The sequence below is a fragment of the Heptranchias perlo genome, chromosome 3, assembly GCF_035084215.1.
Source record: "Heptranchias perlo isolate sHepPer1 chromosome 3, sHepPer1.hap1, whole genome shotgun sequence".
Lineage (NCBI taxonomy): Eukaryota > Metazoa > Chordata > Chondrichthyes > Hexanchiformes > Hexanchidae > Heptranchias > Heptranchias perlo.
In genome coordinates, this window is record NC_090327.1 from 7,662,739 (window position 1) to 7,687,112 (window position 24,374).

General features: G+C 41.8%; 2 protein-coding genes across 2 annotated transcripts in view; one reads left to right on the forward strand and one right to left on the reverse strand.

The window, feature by feature from the left end:
• The first annotated feature begins 240 nt into the window (after window positions 1–240).
• Window positions 241–12,821, forward strand: ttr (transthyretin (prealbumin, amyloidosis type I)). Its single transcript, XM_067974847.1, has 4 exons — window positions 241–347; window positions 2,915–3,051; window positions 7,134–7,269; window positions 12,525–12,821. The coding sequence occupies exons 1-4, from the start codon at window positions 285–287 to the stop codon at window positions 12,627–12,629; spliced, it is 441 nt and encodes a 146-aa protein (XP_067830948.1). The 5' UTR covers window positions 241–284; the 3' UTR covers window positions 12,630–12,821.
• A 2,873-nt stretch (window positions 12,822–15,694) lies between these two features.
• b4galt6 (UDP-Gal:betaGlcNAc beta 1,4- galactosyltransferase, polypeptide 6) overlaps window positions 15,695–24,374 on the reverse strand; it is a 79,017-nt gene continuing 70,337 nt past the window's right edge. The window contains exons 8-9 of the mRNA XM_067977984.1: window positions 21,231–21,332; window positions 15,695–19,914 (exon numbers count right to left, since the gene is read on the reverse strand). Coding sequence (XP_067834085.1) covers window positions 19,767–19,914; window positions 21,231–21,332 — 250 coding nt within the window. The 3' untranslated portion in view covers window positions 15,695–19,766. The remainder of the gene's footprint in view (window positions 19,915–21,230; window positions 21,333–24,374) is intronic.

Consider the following 24,374-nt stretch of genomic DNA (forward strand, 5'->3'; position numbering starts at 1 on the left):
TCAAATTTTGCATCAACAAACGTAGGCTTAAATATCACTCTAACACTGCTATAAAACTCCGAGACTGTATTCAGGGGGGATTTTTTTTGTTGTTGTTGGAATTTCGATTAAATAACCTTTTCTTTGAGTTACTGATTCTCCTGCTGTTTGCTAAGACAATAATCCGAGTCAGCAGTTTGGAGGTCAGAGACCTGGTGACCCTCTGCGGGACTGAACTATAAAATAACCCCAATCCAAAAAAAAACTTTTACCTTCCCGCACTGACCAACGGAGGAAAGAGCAGAATGCTGCGGCCAACTTTGCTACTCGTCTTGGCTCTAGTGGCCTATGACGAAGTAACAGGAGTGGTAAGTGTTTATAATGGTTTTTTTGGGGGGAGGGGGAGATAGTATCAGCTTCTCTTATTATTTTTTTTTCTTTTTGCATTAGGCTGTAAGAAGCAAACACATTTTGTAAGACATATCCGGGATGAAATAAGTAGAGCAAGACGACATTCGTAGGGGCTATTCCAGAGAGTTACAACTGATGGTGGCCATTTTGGTTTTCCAAATTTACTAAATGTACAGTGCAATACTTTTTAACAGTGTCAGCTGTGGCGCAGTGGGTAGCACTCTTGCCTCAGAGTTAGAAGGTTGAGGGTTCAAGTCCCACTCCAGAGACTTGAACACAAAATCTAAGCTGAGGGTCCAGCGCAGTACTGGGGGAGTGCCGCACTGTTGGAGGCGTCGTCTTTCAGATGAAATGTTAAACCGAGGCCCCGTCTGCCCTCTCGGGTGGATATTAAAAGATCCCAAGGCACTATTTCAAAGAAAAGCAGGAGAGTTCTCCTGGTAATGGGAAAAAGAACCAGAGGACTGAGACTTTTTTCCCCTGGAGAGTAGGAGGTTAAGGGGTGATCTTATAGAAGTCTATAAAATAATGAGGGGCATAGATAAGGTCGATAGTCAAAATCTTTTCCCAAAGGTAGGGGAGTCTATAACGAGGGGGCATAGATTTAAGGTGAGAGGGGAGAGATACAAAAGGGTCCAGAGGGGCAATTTTTTCACTCAAAGGGTGGTGGGTGTCTGGAACGAGCTGCCAGAGGCAGTAGTAGAGGCGGGTACAATTTTGTCTTTTAAAAAGCATTTGGACAGTTACATGGGTAAGATGGGTATAGAGGGATATGGGCCAAGTGCAGGCAATTGGGATTAGCTTAGTGAGATAAACTGGGCGACATGGACATGTTGGGCCGAAGGGCCTGTTTCCATGTTGTAAACTTCTATGATTCTATGATTCTAGGAAGAGATGAAGAGAATTTTATTTTGCGCTGCGAGTTGTTATGATGTGGAATTCACTGCCTGAAAGGGTGGTGGAAACAGATTCAATAATAATGTTCAAAAGGGAATTGGATATATATATTTGAAAAGGAAAAAAATTGAAGGGCTATGAAGGAGCAGGGGGGTGGGACTAATTGGATAGTTCTTTCAAAGAGGCTGAATGGCCTCCTTCTGTGCTGTATGATTCCATGCTGTGTCCATTCATGCTCTTAAAAAAGCAGCCACATCAATATATGGTTAGGGATTTGTTAAAAGACTAGGTACAGATAGAAATGATGGAATGCTGTGTGGAACTGCTGGGATTGTAAAAATGTCACTCCACATAATTTAAGCTGACGCTCCAGTGCAGTACTGAGGGAGTGCTGCACTGTCGAGGTGCCATCTTTCAGATCAGACCCTTCCGCCCTCCCAGGTAGACGTCAAAGATCCCAGGGTACTATTCGAAGAATGGCTAATATTTATCCCTCAACCAACACCGGTAAAAAAGATGATCTGGTTATTATTACATTGCTGTTTGTGCAGAAAGGTGGCACGTCCAACAGTGTCGGCCGAGATGTTGTGCCCAAGTCTCTGGAGTGGGATTTAAACCAACTGAGCCATGGCTGACACCGTCCAATAACAATTGTGCAAAAACAAAATGACATGGAATTCAATGAAGGGTTAATGCTCTTGGACTCAGTTCCCATTTCATATTTTTCAGCGTAAGATTAGATAGATTTTGCACTGAGAGCCACTGTTGTGCTTTCTGGGCCAATTTAAAATGTTTACGACCACACAAAGCATAAACAGTACAACTATTTCAATATTTGTGTGAATTTTTGGGAGAACCTCCTACAGATAGCGATAGATTCTTGCACGTCCCTTGTGGCAACTTCCAGAATGACTAGCGGCTAAAGATATTGCCGATATTCAGCAGACGATTGCTCAACACATTCCTATGTCAGCAACTCAAAGATGAGTACCGACGAAATGTCATCGGCCTGAAACGTTAACTCGGTTTCTATCTCCACAGATGCTGCCTGACTTGCTGAGCTTCTCCCAGCATTTTCCGTTTTTATTTCAATGAAGATTACAACCCTGTTTAATTTTCTGGCCATTCCATTGCCGGTGAATCAGTGAAGCAGGGCTTTTAGTGGTTAAAAGATAAATTGTAACAATTCTAAATGCTGCTTTAGACCCATCCATAGATCTAGAATCTCTGAACACTGAGTGGGTAGAAGCTGTGGCTTCGTTCAGGCATTCTGATGACAGAGCCCTATTTACATTCACTGCTTTTGTTACCCTTTGCTCAAAAAAATTATAAAATCCAATTTTCTTAAATAGTACTTTTCTTAAATAGTAGTTTTTCCTCACTGTAAGGTGGGAATAAAGTGAAATACATTGACGATCACACAAAGCGTAAAGCACTACTTTATTACATGCAGGGTAATTCAAGAATCTTTCAGTGCCTCATTAAAGTCATATTTTTGTAAAATGTGAAATGAGGAATTCTTGAAAAACCTTTCATCTTATTTAATGAAATCCGCTTTTCTCTCGCATGTTTGCCTCTACTAACCTTTTTTAATTCGTCGTCTCTGATTTGTTTCTGTTCAATTTAGGATCATGGTGGCAGTAATCGCAAATGCCCTATCGTCGTCAAAGTCCTTAACGCTGTCAATGGGACACCGGCTGCAAACCTTAATGTGCAAATCCTCAGACAAAATGAGGACCTCAGCTGGCACCAGTTCAACACCGGGTGAGTAAAACAACTGGGTGTAGGCTGCTCAGACTCCTCCACATCTGGACCTACCTCCTACTGGGACTCCATTTCCTGTCCTTTTTGACGAGCAAAGTTTTTTTTTTGAAGAGCTCATCGAGCGACCGTAATCCAAGAGCGCAGTGTAGTGCTCATCCAAGTCTAACAAGGCAGCGGAAAATGTTGCCTCCAGGACCCTTGCAGCCTTCTCAATGACCAGCAACGTGATAGAAATGAATTGCCCTGCCTTGCTGCTGCCTAGGAGTCATCCCAAAATGGATGAGTTACCCAGCTCTTTCCGGAGATGGTATCGGTGACCTGTCAAGTGCAGGCCTGGACAGCACAAGTTCTCGTTGCAGCTTAGAAGGTGCCGTGGCATAAATTTTGAGAGCCACTGGTAAAACTATTTAGGCACTTCATCTGGGCTACAGGTCATTGTGCAGAAGTTGGTATGATTCATCCAGGACTTTCTTAGTAATATAAATTAAATGGTACATTTTTAAAAGGAGTGCAGGAACAGAGAGACCTAGGGGTCTATGTACACAAGTCTTTGAAGGTGGCAGGACAAGTTGAGAAGGCTGTTAAAAAAGCACACAGGACCCTGGGCTTTATTAATAGAGGCATAGGAAGTTACGCTAAACCTTTATAAAACATTGCTTAGGCCTCAGCTGGAGTATTGTGTTCAATTCTGGGCACCACCCTTTACGAAGGATGTCAAGGTCTTAGAGAGGGTGCAGAAGAGATTTACTATAATGGTGCCAGGGATGAGGGACTTTGGTTATGTGGAGAGACTGGAGAAGCTGGGATTGTTCAGTGGCAGAAGGGTCAGTGACCAGAGGACACAGATTTAAGGTGATCGGCAAAAGGGCCAGAGGCGACATGAGGAAACATTTTTTTACGCAGTGAGTTGTAATGATCTGGAATGCGCTGCCTGAAAGGGCGGTGGAAGCAGATTCAATAGTAACTTTCAAAAGGGAATTGGATAAATACTTGAAGGGAAAAAAATTACAGGGCTGTGAGGAAAGAGCAGAGGAATGGGACTAATTGGATAGCTCTTTCAAAGAGCTGGCACAGGCACGATGGGCCAAATGGCCTCATCCTGTGCTGTACCTACTATGATACTATGATAAGGGAAGCAAAGTCAATGAAGGCACAGGTCCTCCCTCAGTCCCTCATCAGATCTCCGAAGCCCATCGATTCATTGTGTGGGGTTAGAGCATGTTGTCTTCACCCTCCTTCAGTGCTGCCTTGCTCTCTTCCGTTCTCCTAATCCTCCATCATGAGTGCAAACAGGGGAATCCCCATAAGGAAACTCACTGCCACATTACGGTATCCCTTACTGTGAGTTGCCAGTCAAAAATGTGCTGGCAATTAAGAAAGCCCCTCACGCTGGCAGCTTGAAAAGCAGCTCAGTAACTCCCCAAAGCAAAAAAAAAAATCAAAAAATCCTGAAATATTGAAAGTAACCTGAGATATGAGCCAATGTTGTCCAGGCTGTCGGGACCTTCAAATGGATCACCTCTGCCGGTCAAGTCTTACACCCTCTTTTATCCGCTTGTAAGTTACACCCATGGAAATGATATCGCATGGGAGCAGACATGACAGGAATTCTGACACCTTACGCCATCCATCTCATTTGCATGTTCGCCCCGACGACGGGGTGGGTGCGGGAAATGGCCCCTCCCACCTGCGTTGGCGGAATGAAAAGGGGGCGTAACATTGGTGCAAACGGGTCCTGTCTGAAAATCCTATTCTCAAAATAGAGATGCGCCCATGATTATGTCCCCCATCTTACCAAACAGATCACAAGACTTTCAGTCTCCCCCCCACCCCCTTAATCTCGGGCAGAGGCATTTTAAATCAAAATGGTAGAAAATACCCTATCGTGTGGCATCCTGGGGAAATAAACGCTCTTTGCTCTTCGCCTGTTCCACATGTGGCAATGCAAAATACTTACAGACAAATGTTCGTGTGCCTCTCCTTTTCTAAGTTTCTAGCGTTTAAGCATTTTAAAATAAGCAGTGACTGACAAGTAAAATGGATTTTGCAAAAAGTAAAAGTAAAGAAAATGTGATTTTTATTCAAGGTGAATACATCTGATGTTTTTGGTCCCTCCAATTGGATGTCCATAATTATAAATCAATTTCCATGGTAGAGTCAAAGGTGTTGGGGCTGGGGTGGCGGGGTAGTGTCTAGCCATGAAGTGGCTAGACATGATGTTTCAGCCGTCAGGAGGTGTGGGCCAGGATCGATGGACCAGCTGGCCTTTTCCTGCCCGTCAATTTCGTATGTTCCTATGTGCTCATTTCTTTTGGACAGTATGGAAGACCTGTCAGATACATCAGTCTCTCTGGTCATCCAGGGGCGTAGATCCATCCACGAAACCATAGAAGTTTACAGCACAACAGGAGGCCTTTCAGCCCATCATGTCTGTGCTGGCTCTTTGTTAGAACAATCCTAAACCGATCCCTGCCCTGTTCCCTCCTTATAGACCTCTGCTTCAAATATTTAGCGACTTTTCCCTTAAAAGAAGCACTAGTTTCTGCCCCAACTGTTCCCTGTGACAAAACATCCCGTGCTCTTTCTCTATATAAAGTGATTTCTCCTATTCTCTCTCCTCAGTGCCTTTGTGAGAGTTTTAAATTGGTGATCAATGGTCACTGACCCCTGAATAAAAGAAAACACTGTTTTCCCTATTCACCCATTCAACCTTTTGGAGATTTAGTGAGGATATCTTTCTGGAATGGTTTTCCTGACAGTTTAGGCAGGATCCCTCAATTGGCTCCCTCATTCACTAGCAATTTGTTTTAAAACTAGAGCACAATGAAAATATGCCAGCTTTTAACATGTCAATGGGGCCAATTTTCCTTGCTTTTGCCCCCAGGAAAGGCACAGGCCCAGCATGGATGTGGAATTAAGGCGGGAGGAGGCCTTCTTGCCTCTCTTTCCCGGACTTGCCCGTGAGACGCCCTGGCACAGGAGCACATCGAAATGCTGGGTATTAGGCACATGCCAGCAACCGCCCTCCCATCAGAATGGGCCCACCAGCAAGTCGAAGAAGAGCCCAAAAGCCAAGTTTTTAAATAAAAAACTTACTTACTCATCAAATCTTCAGGTCTTAGACCTTTCTGATTGTTGCTTTCCTGTTTCCTGCCCCGGGGCCTCCAGTGCTAGGTCCAGCTAGGGGCAGATACGTTCTTAGGGGTGTCTCGGGTCAGAAATGTCTGCACTCCTGGGCCTGGACAGAAGCAGCACCCTTCAGTTGTGCTGCTCCAGATCAACATTAGGAAAATTGGCCCCGTTACATTCACTGCATGGAAATTGAACAATAAACAAATTGATTGACAGATAAAAAGCCAGGGTTAAATTATTCACTGTGATTCCAGTTGCCAGTTTTGCACATCTTTCGCAACAATGTTATATGATCTCGTGATAGGATCAGACTGGCCTGGAAGTCCTTTGGTATTGAACAACATAGCAGCAGGAGTAGGCCATTCAGCCCCTCAAGTCTGTTCCGCCATTCAATTAGATCATAGCTGATTTGTATCACAACTCCATCTACTAGGCAAGTTAAATTAACTTCAGAATAGGAAGGCTTTGCCTTGGTTTACCCCAAGCACTTAATTGCTGGCTTATACACAATTTACACTTCATATATTAATTGTAAAGCCACTTCAAAATCATGAAGGGGCTAGACAGAGTAGATAGAGAGAAACTGTTCCCACTGGCAGAAGGGTCAAGAATCAGAGGACATAGATTTAAGGTGATTGGCAAAAGATCTAAAGGTGACATGAGGCAAAACTTTTTTACGCAGCAAGTGGTTAGGTTCTGGACTGCACTGCCCGAGGGGGTGGTGGAGGCAGATTCAATCATGGCCTTCAAAAGGGAACTGGATAAGAACTTGAAAGGAAAAAATTTGCAGGTCTACGGGGATAGGGAGGGGGAGTGGGACTAGCTGGATTGCTTTTACATAGAGCTGGCACGGACATGATGGGCCCAATGGCCTCCTTCCATGCTGTAACCTTTCTATGACTCCATGATTCGTTGATTCTAAAATCTTTACTTCACTGGCTTTTTTGTAGGGTGACAGGAATAAATGGAGAAGTCCACAATCTTACCTCTGAGGAGAACTTTGTTGCAGGACTGTACAAGGTTCACTTTGACACTGGTGTTTACTGGAGGAGTCTCGGGTTCACACCCTTTCACGAATGCGCTAATGTAAGTCCCGTTTCAATTATTTTTTTTAATCAGCACAAAAGAGTAATTTTGTACAGTGAAACATTAAAGGCTTCAATTCTACAATAACCTTTACAGTTTTGAAAAGAGAAACCCAGTCACATCAGTTCTGGAAATAGATTTCAGTTAACTGTGTTGCTGAGCAACAGGAAAGATAAAAGGCCACAATTTCCTGAGATTCACTCTGTGGGAGCACCAGTCCCCACTGGGAACTCTGGATTGTATAATCATCCGATATCTCTTGCATAGAATTTTACAACACAGAAACAGGCCATTCGGCCCACCTTCTCAAGGGCAATTAGGGATGGGCAATAAATGCCGGCCTCGCCAGCGACGCCCACATCCCATGAACGAATAAAAAAAAAACTGGCCCATGCCGATGTTTATGCTCCACATGAGCCTCCTCTCTCCCCTTTTCATCCACCCCTATCAGCATATCCTTCTATTCCATTCTCTCTCGTGTGTTTATCTGGCTTCCCCTTAAATGCGTCTATGCTAGTCGCCTCAACTACTCCATGTGGTAACGAGTTCCACATTCTAACCACTCTCTGGGTGAAGAAATTTCTCCTGAATTCCCTATTGGATTTATTAGTGACTATCTTATATTTATGGCCCCTGGTTCTTGGTGTAAGAACATAAGAAATAGGAGCAGGAGTAGGCAAATCGGCCCCTCGAGCCTGCATTCAATAAGATCATGGCCGATCTGATCCTAACCTCAAATCTAAAGAACACAAGAAGTAGGAGCAGGACCCGGCCACTTAGCCCCTGGGCCCGCTCCGCCACCCACAGGGCCTTGACCGATCCGAACTCAGCTTCATGTCCAATTTCCTGCCCGCTCCCCGTAACCCCTAATTCCGTTTACTTCTAGGAAACTGTCTATTTCTGTTTTAAATTTATTTAATGATGTAGCTTCCACAGCTTCCTGGGGCAGCAAATTCCACAGACCTACTACCCTCTGAGTGAAGAAGTTTCTCCTCATCTCAGTTTTGAAAGAGCAGCCCCTTATTCTAAGATTATGCCCCCTAGTTCTAGTTTCACCCATCCTTGGGAACATCCTTACCGCATCCACCCGATCGAGCCCCTTCACAATCTTATATGTTTCAATAAGATCGCCTCTCATTCTTCTGAACTCCAATGAGTAGAGTCCCAATCTACTCAACCCCTCCTCATATGTCCACCCCCTCATCCCCGGGATTAGCCGAGTGAACCTTCTTTGTACTGCCTCGAGAGCAAGTCTCCCCCACAAGTGGAAACATCTTCTCCACGTCTACCCTATCTTCTATTACATGCATATTAAAATGAATTTTCAAGTGTTTACAAACAGATTGAATGGTGTTTGAGAGTGCATCAATATTTTAGGGTTTTTGCTACGGTCGTGCGCATGTTAAGGTTAAGCGTAGTTCAAGGTTGACAATTGATTTTGATCCCTGGGATCCAGTTGGCTGGGGCCCCATCCAAACAGTAATCCTGTTGGTTGAGGTTTTTTCTGATAAACACTTTCTTCCTCCGAGTTTGGATGTGGGCAGAGGCTTGTGCCAAGTGAGCCTCCAGCAAAGGACTCCAGAATGAGTAGAATTTCCTCGGCCTCGGATGAAACATCACTCTTTTTATCTCTATTAAAAGTCCCACATTGTACAAGAGTTAAACATGAATCCTCACGTCCCTTTATTCATTATGTACGAATGATTTAGGAGCTGCAAATGTTAAAATATTGGCATACAGCACTGTAGTCCATTAGGATATCAGTACAATACTCAAAGTGGATTACTGATTAACTAGACCTCAAATAGCAACAACAAACAGCGTTATGGATATAAGAAGCTTATCAAGCATTCAAAGTTTACTGCACACTGGAACTGAGCAGTTTCATGGAATCATATAGCACAGAGGGAGGCCATTCAGCCCATCATGCCTGTGCCGGCTCTTTGAAAGAGCTATCCAATTAGTCCCCTGCTCTTTCCCCGTAGCCCTGCAAACGTTTTCTCTTCAAGTATTTATCCAATTCCTTTTTGAAAGTTACTATTGAATCTGCTTCCGCCCTGCTTTCAGGCAGTGCATTCCAGATCATAACAACTCACTGCATTAAAAACATTTCTCCTCATCTCCCCCTTGGATTTTTTGCCAATTACCTTAAATCTGTGTCCTCTTGTTCCCAACCCTCCTGGAAACAGTTTCTCCCTATCTACTCTATCAAAACTCCTCATAATTTTGAACACCTCCATTAAATCTCCCCTTAGCCTTTTCTGCTCTAAGGAGAACAATCCCAGCTTTTCCAGTCTCTCCACATAACTGAAGTCCCTCATCCCTGGTATCATCCTGGTAAATCTCCAAGGCCTTGACATCCTTCCTAAAGTGTGGTGCCCAGAGTTGGACGCAATACTCTAGCTGAGGTCTAACCAGTGATCTATAAAGGTTTACGATCACTTCCTTACTTTTGTAATCTATGCCTCTATTTATAAAGCCAAGGACCCCATATGCTTTTTAACAACTTCATCAATGTGCCCTAACACCTTCAAAGATTTGTGTATGTGAACCCCCTCTGCAACTCTTTTAAAATTGTACCATTTAGTTTATACTGCCGCTCCTCATTTTTGCTTCCAAAATGCATTGCTTCATACTTCTCTGCATTAAATTTCATCTGCCATGTGTCCGCCCATTTCACCAGTCTGACTATGTCCTCCTGAACTCTGTTACTATCCTCCTCATTGTTCACTACATTTCCAAGCTTTGTGTCATTCGCAAACTTGAAATTTATACCCTCTATACCCATGAACAGGTCATTAATATATATCAAAAAAAGCAGTGGTCCCAATACTGACCCCATGGGGGATACCACTATATAAAAAAACTTTAGTGTTTCCTTTTATGTTACCTGCTAATCTTTTCTCATGCATTCTCTGTGCCCCTCTTATTTCCTTTTTCAGTTCTCCTCTGCATTCTTTGTATTCAGATTGATTCTCTATTGAATTAGGAAACTATCATTTATCATAAGCCTCCTTTTTCTGTTTCATTGTAATTTCAATTCCTTTTGTCATCCAGGGAGCTCTAGCTTTGGATGCCCTTCCCTTTCCACCTCATAGGAATGTGTCTAGTTTGCACCCAAACTATCTCCTCTTTGAAGGCCTCCCATTGCTGTTTATTGTTTTACTTGCCAATCTTTGTTTCCAATCCACCTGAGCCAGATCCTTTTTCAACTCACTGAAATTAGCTCTCTTTCAATTGAGTATTTTCACCTTTAATTGTTCCTTGTCCTTTTCCATAACTACTCCAAACCTAATAATATTGTGATCACTGTTTCCTACTGAAACATGCTTCACCTGCCCCACTTCATTCCCCAGAACTAGATCCAGCACTGCTTCTTTCCTCATTGGTCTGGAAACATACTGATCAAGAAAGTTCTCTTGTACACATTTCAGGAATTCCTCCCCCTCTTTGCTTTCAATAATCTGGGATTATTTAAATGGCAATATTTCTTGATCAGTAAAAAATATTTCTTAAGATTATAACATTGTGCTATCCATATGAACATTTCCTGGGAGGTTCTTAAACTAAAATGTCTAATATTCTTTTGATGATCTTGAGATCAACTCTGTTACCATGAACAACAGAATATTCTTTTTATTGCAATTCTGCTTTACATCTTTGTTGCGTTTTTGGGGGGTAATTTTGACTTTGCAGGATAGTGTAAAACATGTATTAGCAAATCGGCAGTCTGTTATATATCTCTCCCAATATTTATTTCCATTGACTTTAAGATGTCCATCAAGGGAAAGATGTAAAATGGGCTTCCGATTCGCTATTGCACTATCGCACAATCTTCATCGGTAAAATATAATAAAGAGCTGTGTAAAAAATTACCCCTTGATTTAAAAAAATATATAAACCTCAAAAAGAATGGTACAAAATTTGTTACTTCTAGTTCACAGACTTACTGATAAATATACATTTTACAAACCGGGGGCATAGAAACTGAGTAAAATCCCAGATGCAAAATCGAAATTCTACCTGCTGTAAGGAAAAACTGTAAAGTAGTTTCAGGCTCAATCTAATCTCGGGGTTCAAACGGTCATAAACGACTCACATTTTCTGTTCTCAGTTTATGGCATTGTGCAAAGGTCTTCAATAGATCACTACTTTGTAATCACCAGCCCCCAGACTTCACCTGCATTTCATTCTTATGGTTATATTTTGTTGACAAGTAATAAATCGGTAGCAAGCAGAAAACATAAGAACATAAGAAATAGGAGCAGGAGTAGGGCATCCGGCCCCTCGAGCCTGCTCCGACATTCAATAAGATCATGGCTGATCTTCTCCCTCAATGCCATTTTCCTGCACCATCCCCATATCCCTTGAGAAATCTATCGATCTCTGTTTTGAATGTACTCAATGACTGAGCCTCCACAGCCCTCTGGGGTAGAGAATTCCAAAGATTTACCACCCTCTGAGTGAAGAAATTTCTCCTCATCTCAGTCCTAAATGGCCTACCCCTTAATCTGAGACTGGGACCCCCAGTTCTAGACTCCCCAGTTAGGGGAAACTGTCACAATTGTATGAAAATATCATACAATTGTGATAGGGGATGCTTGGCTAAGGTTGGAGCTGGAGCATAAGAAACTATGTAACAGAAAAGCCCATTTCTTCCAATATACCATAACCACCAATTAATCAAACCCAAAGTTTCGGATGAACTTCCAACATGCTCAAATAATCAGCTTCTTCCACATTTTCTTACCGTGTACTGAATAACCCACCACAACTGTTTCATACAGAAGCAAAATACTGCGGTTGCTGGAAATCTGAAATAAAAATAGAAAATGCTGGAAAACACTCAGCAGATCAGGCAGCATCTGTGGAGAGAGAAAAAACAGAGTTAAGGTTGCAGGTCGATGAACATAAGAAATAGGAGCAGGAATAGGCCATACTGACCCTCGAGCCTGCTCCGCCATTCAATAAGACCATGGCTGATCTTCAACTCCACTTTCCCGCCCTATCCCCATATCCCTTGACTCCCTTAGAGTCCAAAAACCTATCGATCTCAGCCTCAATGACTCAGCACCTCTGGGGTAGAGAATTCCAAAGATTCACAACCTTCTAAAGTGAAGACATTTTTCCTCATCTCAGTCCTAAATGGCCGACCCCTTATCTCGAGACTATGACCTCTAGTTCTAGACTCTCCAGCCAGGGGAAACAGCCCTTTCACCAGACCAGTTGTGAGATTTTGTTTTCTCTTGTTTCAGGTGGTTTTTCGTGTGAAGAGTGATACTCATCATCACTATACTCTTGCGCTTCTTTTGAGTCCCTATTCCTACTCCAGCACAGGAGTTGTCAGCAACCCACACTAGACGGATTAAACAGCAGCAAATTCTGCTCATCTTCCATCTCCAATGAAAAGAAATTACAAAGTATTTAACAAGTAGTCAAAATTTTGTTTGTGAGAATCAAAATTAAGCTAAATATTTGGTAACTATTGGCTTGAATTTCAATTATCTTTGCAATTGATCAAAAATTGTGTGCAATAAAAGCATTTCTCCCTACCCAAAGTTTTATTTATTAACAAAAGTTGTGTCAATTAACCATTTGTTAACACTTATGGTTTAACTCTCCCGGTCACATCGACGAATTTATCAAAATAAACAGAGTAAGTGGTGAACATGCATAACTACAGGTGAGATAACTGTTACCAATCATATGTAAGTGAGACAGCGCCTCTCAAACTCGACCACCTAGAAGGACAAGGGCAGCAGGCGCATGGGAACACCATCCCCTCCAAATCACACACCATCCTGACTTGGACATATATCGGCCGTTCCTTCATCATCGCTGGGTCAACATCCTGCATCTCCCTACCTAACAGTATGGTGGGAGCACCTTCACCACATGGACAGCAGTGATTCAAGGCGGCAGCTCACCACCACCACCTTCTCAAGGGCATGATGTGGAGATTCCGGTGATGGACTAGGGTTGACAATTGTAAACAATTTTACAACACCAAGTTATAGTCCAGCAATTTTATTTTAAATTCACAAGCTTTCGGAGGCTTCCTCCTTCCTCAGGTGGCTTCCACATTCACGTGAGGAAGGAGGAAGCCTCCGAAAGCTTGTGAATGTCAAATAAAATTGCTGGACTATAACTTGGTGTTGTAAAATTGTTCTCAAGGGCAACTAGAGATGGGAAATAAATTCTGGCCTTGCCAGCAATGCTCACGCATTGTGTGCAGGTGTATATTTGTGTAAGTAATTGTATTCATACGAGTGCGCACTGGCAAGCAACATGGAAATGAAAGGTAAACATTGGAAGGGGCGGCTTATACGTGAGGCTTGTGAGAGGAGGTTCATGTGCAGGTAGCAGTTGGGAGAGAATGCAGGGGAACCACAGTACACATTGCACGACTTGGTTGCAACCCATGAACATGACACAAAGGTAGGTAGGAAGGAAAGCAAGTTGTGAAGAGGATATAAGGAGTCGGCAAAGGGATATAGATAGGTTAAGTGAGTGGGCAAAAATTTGGCAGATGGAGTATAATGTGGGAAAATGTGAACGTGTCCACTTTGGCAGGAGGAATAGAAAAGCAGTATATTATTTAAATGGAGAGAGATTACAGAACTCTGAGGTACAGAGGGATCTGGGAGACCTAGTACATGAATCACAAAAAGTTAGTATGCAGATATAGCAAGTGATTAGGAAGGTGAATGGAATGTTGTCATTTATTGCAAGTGGAATGGAATATAAAAGTAGAGATGTTTTGCTACAGTTGTAGAGGGCATTGGTGAGACCACATCTAGAATACTGTGTGCAGTTTTGGTCTCCTTATTTAAGAAAGGACATAATTGCTTTGGAGGCGGTTCAGAGAAGGTTCACTCGACTGATTCCTGGGATGAGGGGGTTTTCTTATGAGGAAAGATTGGACAAGTTGGGCCTGTATACATTGGAGTTTAGAAGAATGAGAGGTGATCTTATTGAAACATACAAGATCCTGAGGGGACTTGAAGGGGTAGATGCTGAGAGGATGTTGCCCATTTTGGGAGAGACTAGTACTAGGGGCCACAGTTTCAAAATAAGGGATCTCCCATTTAAGATGGAGATGAGGAGAAATTTTTTCTCAGAGAGTCGTGAGTCTGTGGAACTCCCTTCCCCAGAGAGGGGTGGAGGCAGGGCCATTGAATATTTTTAAGGCTGAGTTAGATAAATTCCTGATTAACAAGGGAGTCAAAAGTTATAGTAGGTAGACGGGAAAGTAGGGTTGAGGTCACAATCATATCAGCCATAATCTTATCAAATGGCAGAGCAGGCTCGATGGGCCAAATGGCCTACTCCTGCTCTTAATTCATAGGTACGAATTAAGAACATTGAAGGTAAGGATTGAACCGGCACACAATGCAAAACTGAATTTAGGGCGGAAGGGTGGGGCAGCATTTTTTTTCTTGCCCTTATTAGGTCATTGAACTTCTTGTGGCATTGTACTGTCATCCTGGATTAGCAAAGTAGCATACTACTCTCTCCACAACACTTGAGCCACCATCGAACAGTCCATCCCTCCTTTGCCTCATCTGTTTCAAGAGGGGCATCAGCTCATCAAAATGGGCTGCCTGGCGCTTGGAGGCTGGACTTCCTGCCATCCCCTTAGCTGCCCTGTCGAGTCCCTTAGATGGTACTAGCATCAGTGTGGAACCTCACTTCCACTTTGCCACAAGGATCGCCTTTGACAAAACGGTTATCAACTCATCATTCACCCAGGCAAATCTTTGCAATATTGCAAAACGAGAAGAAAATACCATTATTTTCTTCTCTTCCATAGTGCTGCTGGCTCCTTTAATCTACTGCAGGCTTGTAAATGCTAACTAGACATTTCCACCCCTCCCCTCCCCTCCCCTCCCCAGTATAACTATCCTTAGGCAAACTGTTGTGCTCCTGTAAATATTCAGCCACCTGTAAATATTCAAAAGTGTTGGCGCTGGGAATTCAGACAGGGTCAATGATACAACTTACGGCAGGTCAGGACCAGAGGAAATTCAGGGCTCCCATTTATGGAATGCAATGCATATTATAAAATTAGATCAATAGTCCAGAACGCAGCTGATTACCTCTGAGAATCAGAACAAAACATCAACAGCTTTCACTTTTTGCTAGTTTTACCTGCAGTTATTCACAGTCCTCAGATTAAATGAGCAAGTGTCAACCACGGTTATGATTATTTAATGACTATTTCTGTCCCATCATTCTATGATCCAGAAGGCAATGTACATTGTGATTTTAGTGCAGCCACAAAAGTACCTTAAAGCACTTTCTCCACCTTTGTCTACCAGGTACAGAGGGTAAAACTAAAACATTAGTGAAGACAGCCTCATCAAGCTTCCTATACACTGAGATAGAATTGTGTAGAGATGTGTGGAAAGTTCAACACAAAGCCTTTGAGTGCTGGTATTGTTTATTTCCATAAAAGAATGATACAAAAAGTACAAATATTATCACAAACACACAAGACAACAGAAATCCTTAGAAATAACCTAATACAGTTAACTGTGTATTGTACTGCTTATCATGCCTTTAATTCTTCCTGCAGCATGCTAAAATAAATTATTTTTGCCTATGAATTGACTTCATACTGTATTTTAAAAGGATGTAAAGTGTGATTATACAGTTCCTTACAAACATGTGCTGTTATATGATTGGCAACTCAGCAAGTTCTACCATTGCAATTTGAACTAAAAACTTAATTATTGCTGTCACCATTACATGCTTTGACTGCAAAGGCAGTTTCTTCCCCTCTAATTTAGGATCCAATACATATACAGATAAATATATATAAAAAATAAATATGTATATGTATAGAGAAAAGTTAAAGTGCACAATCTTTTCAGTTAATACTGAAAAATAAAAGCATCGAAGATACATGAAAAAGGCAAATAGTGTATACTAACAAAGTTCTATAGGATTATAGTAAGATAATGTTAGCAAATCTCAAAGTTGTGTCAAAATTTAAGAAAAACACAAAATAAGGAAATAGCACATATGTTAAAGTTTCCTTTAAGCTCAAAATTTTAAACCAACTCAACTAGATTTTAGGATGTAGTCTTTTTAAAAAAATAATAATCTGCCTTTCCATTCAGAGAAATTTAACTAAATGCACTAGACGATAAATGTAATTTAAGGGAGCAGAACATATACAGGGCTGGATTTGACATCTATAGTTTAACAATTAATTATTGGTGGTTCAAAAATTAAAGACTTTTGTAAAATTGTGTGGTAGAATAAGGTTAGTGAGACATTACTGTACTTTTAATTTTCAGCCTCATTAAATTATATCAAAAGATTCTTCAATGTTTTTATTTACAGAAGTGAATCAATCACAGACATTTGATGCCAATTTATTTTTCCCCCCCAGTATCCCTTCAGGTATCTTGGTATCACTCACCAGCTGAGAGGGTGAGCATTCAACTTTTGTCTAAGCCTCTGTCCATTTTGCTCTACAAGAGCACATAGTCTGGAACAACAGCTTCCAAATTACTTTTTTCCTTCTCTGTGGAGAAGCTTGCAACTTCCACTGTGTTTCTCAAGACCTGGTTGAGACTGGGAACTTGTCATGCAATGAACTGCAACTATGACACAGCACTTTACCAATCAGTTCACACAGGACGTTGGCGTACAAAAACATTGTAACACTGAATCATCACTGGGAAGAGGGAGATTTGTTTGAGAAAATTAATTTTATTGATGTGTGAATTTTTAGAATTCAGTATTTAATACCTGAGGCAAAAGCCTCTGGCCTTCATTCCTTCCTCGGGAAGTTTACCGCAAAGTGTGGAGAAGCCCAGAAGCAGAAAGTACTCAAAGAGCCTCAATGTAAATTAACTAGATTCTAAAGCCATTCTAAATTGTTTTGTGATACCTATTCTACAGAAACTAGGAATAGTCCGATACTGGCAGGACCAACCAGCATTACGTTCCGTAACACCCCTGTTTGCAGTGAATTCAGCTGTCCCACATCTCATGTTTTGCTCCATGTTCCAAATGCCACCCTTAAGCCGAAAAAGCCCAACTGAACTCAAAATATTTACTTTTCAGAGTGGACCTGGTGAGGTGAAACCAATTGTGAGAGTGGGACAACTGAAATGAAGGCGAGTGATGTGGAGGTGGGAGGGGGCAAAGGAGGGGCAGAAACTAAAAGCAGTCTAAACTGACGATCAGAATAGCTGTAGGAATCCCAGCCTACAACAAAGGTTGGCGAGATGATATTAAAGAAAGAAAAAAGTGAACCACCATTATAATGAGTAGAAGGTTTATTAGCACACTTCTGTCAGATATTTCAGCTCCTGCTCCTCTGGACTCTTCTCTCTATTCTTTAGTGTTTGCATAAGCACAAGCTTCCTTTCTATCCAGTAGACAGTTACAGTTAAGGCCATCAGGAAAAACAATACTGAAAAGTTTGCAATTGGCAGACAACCAAAGCCAGAACTGCACACTCACTAGTGACAACAGCTTAAGGTATTCTAAGCCATTACCACATGTGCTTTTCTTCCTCTCAGGATGCTAGTGTCCTTTTCAGGTAAATCATCCAACCTTACAGTAAGGAAATTTGCTCTTGTTTTTCTTGAAACATCTGTGGTTTTTCTTCTAGCTCTATTGAAGCACCATCCTTCTATTCATCAACACTTGTTCAATCTAATTTAATACAAAACGACTCCCTTTTACTACTTGTTATTAGACTTTTTAAACCAGTTGCATGGTTTCTTTCTTCAAGTGCATTGCTTTCTTCAAGTGCATTCAGGAATATAATGTACAGCTGACAAAAGTACAGACTTTAAATCAAAAATAGCAAAAAGTTCTCAAGTGTGGTTAGTGACGATTATGACAAGTTACGTAGAAAAAAGATTTGCAATATACAACAATGAAAACAAACAATACCAGGCTCATCCACAACTGAACAATTGCTGCATTAATCCACAAATGAGTCAAGAATACATTTCTTGGGCTCCTCAATGAAACAGCAGATTTTGAACAGACAAATGAGGAAACAGCGAGATTATTTTCTGCCTTTGAAGGATGATGGATAGTTGCCCTTCCCTTATTAGTGGAGTCTAGCAGTTATATCGATTTCCATCAGATTAAATCAGAGTAAAGGCAGGTTCTTAAAGACACAATCAACAAATCCCAACTTAAAATCAAAGGAATGGAACATTATCTGAAAGGAAGCTATTTGCACAGAATCAGTCTGGCATTTCAGTAGTACGGGCATATAGACAGCGCTCCAATGGAATTTTAAAAAAATTGTATACAGTTGCTACATGCTTTTACAACTATTGGCATACGCACATTAGTGTTAGAATGCTTGTTTTCTTTTCTAGGTGAAAAGATTATAGAAAACAGGATTTCACTTCCCAAATATGGATCCAAGTATGGCAAGTTTATAAATGCCGAGCTTCTAAGCATGCAGGAAATCTGTAGGGTAATAAGAATGGTCAAACTGCTCCTAGTCAGAACAGGGTGGCAGAAAATAGATTTGGTTGGGCAATGAGAAAAGTCAGTAGTTTCTGAACAGCTGATGCAAACACAAGTCAGCACACCCAAAACCCCACAAGATGAAATTTTGGTTTAGCTAGTAGTTTATCTTCACTTCTTTAAAAAAAAACACCTTCCACCTTGGCTTTAAACTCCTCTTCCCCACTTACACAAATGCATCAGATAGCATTGTACCAAGCATCAGAAAATAAGACCAAGCTAATCTAATTTTACTTTCATAAAGAAAGTACATTTCAAATCATAACTGGAAGGTTAAGTGACTTGGCAGTTAATAACACTACTGTAAGGTATGATTTTAGCTACCAGAAACCAGACAATATATTGCAACTCTTTCCATTATTCAGTATGGAAAGTAAGTGATGTGTCTTAGAGTATTTACATTTTGTTCTTACATGCCAAGATACATACATACATATATATATATATACTTTCCTTTTTAAAAGGAACATCACACAAATGCATCAATTCAATAGTATAAAAAAAGAAGTGGCAAAGTGCACAATTTTACAGTATATTTACAAATCCATAGCATTATTTCAAATGGACCATGAGCCTTCATTTTAGCTAAAAATACAATGTTATGCAATACCTACAAATGGGAATTCTATTGGCTTTAACATCTTTGTACCGGAACAGCCAATCATGACAAGAAAGCTAATACAATAATGCGAGGACTTAATAGTTTGATTAGCCCTGCTGTAAACCTCTTGATTTCAGAATGAAGGCATGTTTGTCTTTCAAAATGCAGGATGAATTCATTAGCAAAGCTAGTGCGCACACATGCAGATACAATCAGCTGTTCAGAATTCGGGACTCAAGCCGTCATTAAATCATCCACAGCTGAGGTGGTCTGGCTGTTCCTCAAGACCCTCAAGTCCTTCACTGAACCGCCATGAATAAAATACTCTGAAATCCATAATACTCCAGGGAAGCTGCTAAAATTCAAGATGGTCCCATCCTCTTTAATCTTCATCTACAGGAGCCAACTCTGGTGTAAGGTACACAGTTATATTTTTGTACAAAAAGTGCAGAGTTACATTTGGAGTATACTTCAAGTTGTTCAACCCATCCAGGGGTTGGCGTTCTTTAGAATACCTCAACAATTTGTATCTGTAAAGAACAAAAAAAAAAGCTGTAATGGTTAAATGAGCAATGAAGTAACCCAACATGGGCCAACAAAGATAATTTTTTTAAATATAGATTTATAGGGCTAAGGGGAAAGAGCAGGAGAATGGGACTAATTGCATAGCTCTTTCAAAGAGCCAGCACAGGAAAGATGGGCCGAATGGCCTCCTCTTGTGCTATACCTACTATGATACATAATAAGAATACTTCTAGAACTTTATTTGTGTCAGATTGTGTGGTGGAAGGTGGTGTGTTTCTTTTGGTGAGTGTCTGACAGTTCATAGAATCATACAGCACAGGAGGCCATTCGGCCCATCGTGCTGTGCCAGTTCTCTGAAAGAGCTACCAATTAGTCCCACTCCCCTGCTCTTTCCCCTCGCCCTGCAAATTTCTCCTTTTTAAAGTATATATCCAATTCCCTTTTGAAAGTTACAATTGGATCTGCTTCCACCAGCCTTTCAGCCAGAGCATCCCAGGTCATAACTTGCTAAGTAAAAACATTTCTCCTCATCACCCCGCCCCCCGGCATTTTTGCCAATTATCTTCAATCAGTATCCTCTGGTTACTGACCCTCCTGCCAGTGGAAACAGTTTCTCCTTTTCTACTCTATCAAAACCCTTCATAATTTGAATCACCTCTATTAAATCTCCCTTTAACCTCTGCTCTGAAGAGAACAACCCCAGCTTCTCCAGTCTCTCCACATAACTAAAGTCCCTCATCCCTGGCACCATTCTAGTAAATCTCTTCTAGGCCTGTAAGTTGGCGTACAAACTTAAAAATTATTCAGAAAAATGATATGTACACTCTATACTGCCTCAACAGTAGCCTCACACAGTCAGCTTCTGCTGCATTGGTGATTTATCTTTTCCTGCTCCCTCCTCTAATTCCAACAGCAGCCTATTTTATGGCCTCCAAATGAGATGACTAATTAGTGTCAAGTATTGGTAGTTTTGGCCTCATGACCGCTAAGAACTGGGTTCAGACCTCTGAAATCCTTTTAACCAGCAGGTAGTGATTTTCATCCCATTGAGTCTAGACTAGATTTAAACGCAGATTCCAGAAGAGAAGGTAGAATATGCTAATCTATTAAACCTTTCAAGTCTCTAATCATTTTTAGTTTCAAACCCAAATGCATGCATGAGCAAACTCCCAGAATGATTTGAAATGTACTTTTAAAAAACTCATACTTTATCAATTAAATACTGAACTCGAAAAAAGTTAAAAAGGAGATTTTCTAATAGATCTGCAAGTCTAAATCTACAATACAGTTTAAAAATGTGTGCAGCAAGTTGAATACTTGCCTGCCTAGAAACTGTACTTCCCCTCGATGATGGTGGGGTATAGACTTGTACTTTCCCAGATCTCCTTCTGGTCTGGTCACATTGTATCCGGCATAAAGAACTCTACAAGGTAAAGGAGGAAGAGAATTAATAAATCAAATCAATCGACCCCCAACTTCATAGAATGCATTCAGTTGGTGCATTTGGTGAATTTAAATGCAATATTGGTTTAAATCAATACAAAAACATGAAGAAAAATGTAACTGTGCATCACAATGTCACCAATTAGAGAGGCTAATAATGCCACGGTCATGGGTTTGAACTATTTCCTCAGGTGGGGGAGTCCAGAATAAGAGGGCATAACCTTAAAATTAGAGCCAGGCCATTCAGGGGTGATGTTAGGAAGCACTTCTTCACACAAAGGGGAGTGGAAATCTGAAACTCTCTCCCCCAAAAAGCCGATGAGTCTAGGGGCCAATTGAAAATTTCAAAACTGAGATTGATAGATTTTTGTTAGGCAAGGGTATTAAGGGTTATGTAACCAAGGGAGGTAGATCAAGTTAAGATACAGATCAGCCATGATCAATTAAATGGCAGAACAGGCTTGAGGGGCTGAATGGCCTACTCCTGTTTCTATGAAGGCAATTTCCCCATCCCTTAAATGAAGGGCTAACTATTTTGTGGCAACTAGTTCTGCTGCAATTCGACTTATAATGAAAGGTTAGGTTTTGGCAGGACAAGGACTATACCACAGGAAGCTAGAATGTCCAAGGGAGTGCATTTTGGAGCAGGACTTCTCAACTATATGCTGCAGACACCTCAATCATTTATAGGAGCTCAATGCCTCCTGATGCAAAACAGAAATTTTAATTAGGATGTACCAACATCAAATTTACTTGCGAGGATATGTCTAATGCAGTGCACAGTCTTGGAAAGATAAAAGCTGTGGACTCAGTAAGAGTACATAATGAACCTAATATACAAGCTACAATAACCGTAGCAAGCAGTTTATGGGTTAGTCTTGCTGATGGAAATTTCCAGTGGAAGAAGAAAATGAGAAATTAACTCAAATTGGCCTTGAAGTGCAGAGCAACCTCTCATGGTCAATCAATGGGACCTGCCTGATTGATTTTTTTTATAGACACTACCTTGTCAATCACATGAGGAATGAAGGGTAACTACACTAGCACATTTTTTTTTACAATTAACAAAGCAACCAACTTCAAAATTAAACATACTGAACTGCAAGTTCTCACTCTGATGCAATTGTACTTTTAACGTTAAAGTTTAACTTTTACGAGAGCTTTACCAAACAATTTAGTTTAACCAAACAATGAATGACCATAACTTGAGTGTTTTTAAACAAAGCACAAACCATCATATTTGCATTTATAAACTGGTACATACATTCCCCAGCTCAGTTTATACAGTTGAAAGCCTCATAATAGTTGCCAATATTTCAGTTTCCTTCTGCATTAGAGGGGAAAAAAACACTGAAATTTTCCATTGTTTTGTCACCAAATATTAAGTCTGGAGATGTGCATGCATTGCATCCATGATGTCTGCATGCTGGTTGAGAGCTGTATGTGCCATTGCTGCTGCTCAACTCCCTCTTCTGCAGTCTTGTCTCTATTCTAGGCCTGCTCCCACCTGGGGACTCTGATCTATCTGCACTCCACACTGCTCCAGCCACCAACTCCTATCCATTTGCTGCCCCAGCCTCAGATGATGTTGTCTAACTTCAAGCCCCACAGCAAACTGCAGGAGGTTGTTGGCAGATTCTATCCGAGCAGCTCTGCTGGTTTCCTTAGGATGAATTTCATTGCTCCACCGGTTTCCTGAGCTGTGCTTTGCTGGCTTTTGGGCTGTTCTTTGCCCCTCTACTGGTTTTGTGGGCCTGACCCTTCTCTCCTCTGCTGGCTCCTGCCCTTCAGTCTGCTCTGCTTTTCTGCTGTGTCTTAGACCGAACTCTACTCCTAAACTGGCTCCTGGCCCAGACCAGACTCCTGCATTGGCTATTAGATCAAACTCTGTTCCTCTGCTGGTTCCTGACCTGGACTTTACCCCTCACTGGGGATGAATTGAGCACACTCCCGCTGGCTTCCAGAACAAACTATGTTCCTCCAATGCCACCTGTCTTGAGACTTCCCTTAAGACAGAAGCTCAAGATATTACATTGGTTGCCTCCTTTAACTAAGCTCCTGTTCCAAATTTTCTCTCGCCAAGTCTCTGCCATTGGTCCACGTTCCTGTGTCCACTGGTGTGCATACTGGCCATCACTCAAACCCAGTGCCCCTACCTTCCCTTTTCTCCCCCAGCTATTTTCTGGCTTGTTCTGCTTTCTCCTCCACTTCTTCTTTCACCTCTCCTTTCTCCAACACCATGCCCGCCCCCCACAGTCCCTGTCTCCAGTTCACGCTATTTCCCAGCCTAACTCCTCCTCTCCAGTCATCGTAGGTTCGAGTCCCTGTAGAACGAGTCCAAGGCCTCACACACTGCTCCTACCTTCGTGTGCTTCTCTTAGCCTGTTGTGGCACCAGTTACTGGCTGTTCCAGAGCAGCAGCCCCAACTGTCTGATCCTCCATTGCTGGTTACCATCTCAACCCTCGGGAGTTAACCGTTCTAACCTCCACCCTATACCCACTATCTCTTACTGTGCTCCTAACCCCAACGGTGATTCATCAACCACTCCCCCATTTTGTGTCACCCACTAGAAGGCTTCCTTCCTTCTTTGCCAGCAGAGCCTGCACCATTAAAGACTCAGTGGATAAATCTATTTATTTCCTGGCCCTAACCAAACCCTGATATACAGGCACCAATTTCTCCCTCCCACCCCTTCAAAGCCGAAGCCCTCCCCACATGGCTGCAGATTACATCAACGGTCCTGTCCACACAACCATGGTGGTGGCATAGCTCTTACTGCTCAGTCGCATCCTGGCATCAGGCCCCATCTCTTCCGGCATCTTCAATCCCTCTTGCCACTCATAACAAAATCTCCGAGACCACCCTTCCAAGCCACATGGTGACTTAGAACCATAGACGTTTACAGCACCGAAAGTAGTCATTCGGCCCATTGTGTTAGTGGCAAATCTTTGCTAGTCTTCCAAATCTAATCCCACTGCCCAGTGCTTCCCCATAGCCGCCCTGCATCTTCCACTGCTTCA

What these genes read in the sequence shown, in the direction of transcription:
- ttr (XM_067974847.1), top strand. Translation starts at nt 285, where the DNA reads ATGCTGCGGCCAACTTTGCTACTCGTCTTGGCTCTAGTGGCCTATGAC. An exon ending in TGGCACCAGTTCAACACCGG is followed by an intron (nt 3,052 to 7,133) that starts GTGAGTAAAACA and finishes GCTTTTTTGTAG; the next exon opens with GGTGACAGGAATAAATGGAG. An exon ending in CCTTTCACGAATGCGCTAAT is followed by an intron (nt 7,270 to 12,524) that starts GTAAGTCCCGTT and finishes CTCTTGTTTCAG; the next exon opens with GTGGTTTTTCGTGTGAAGAG.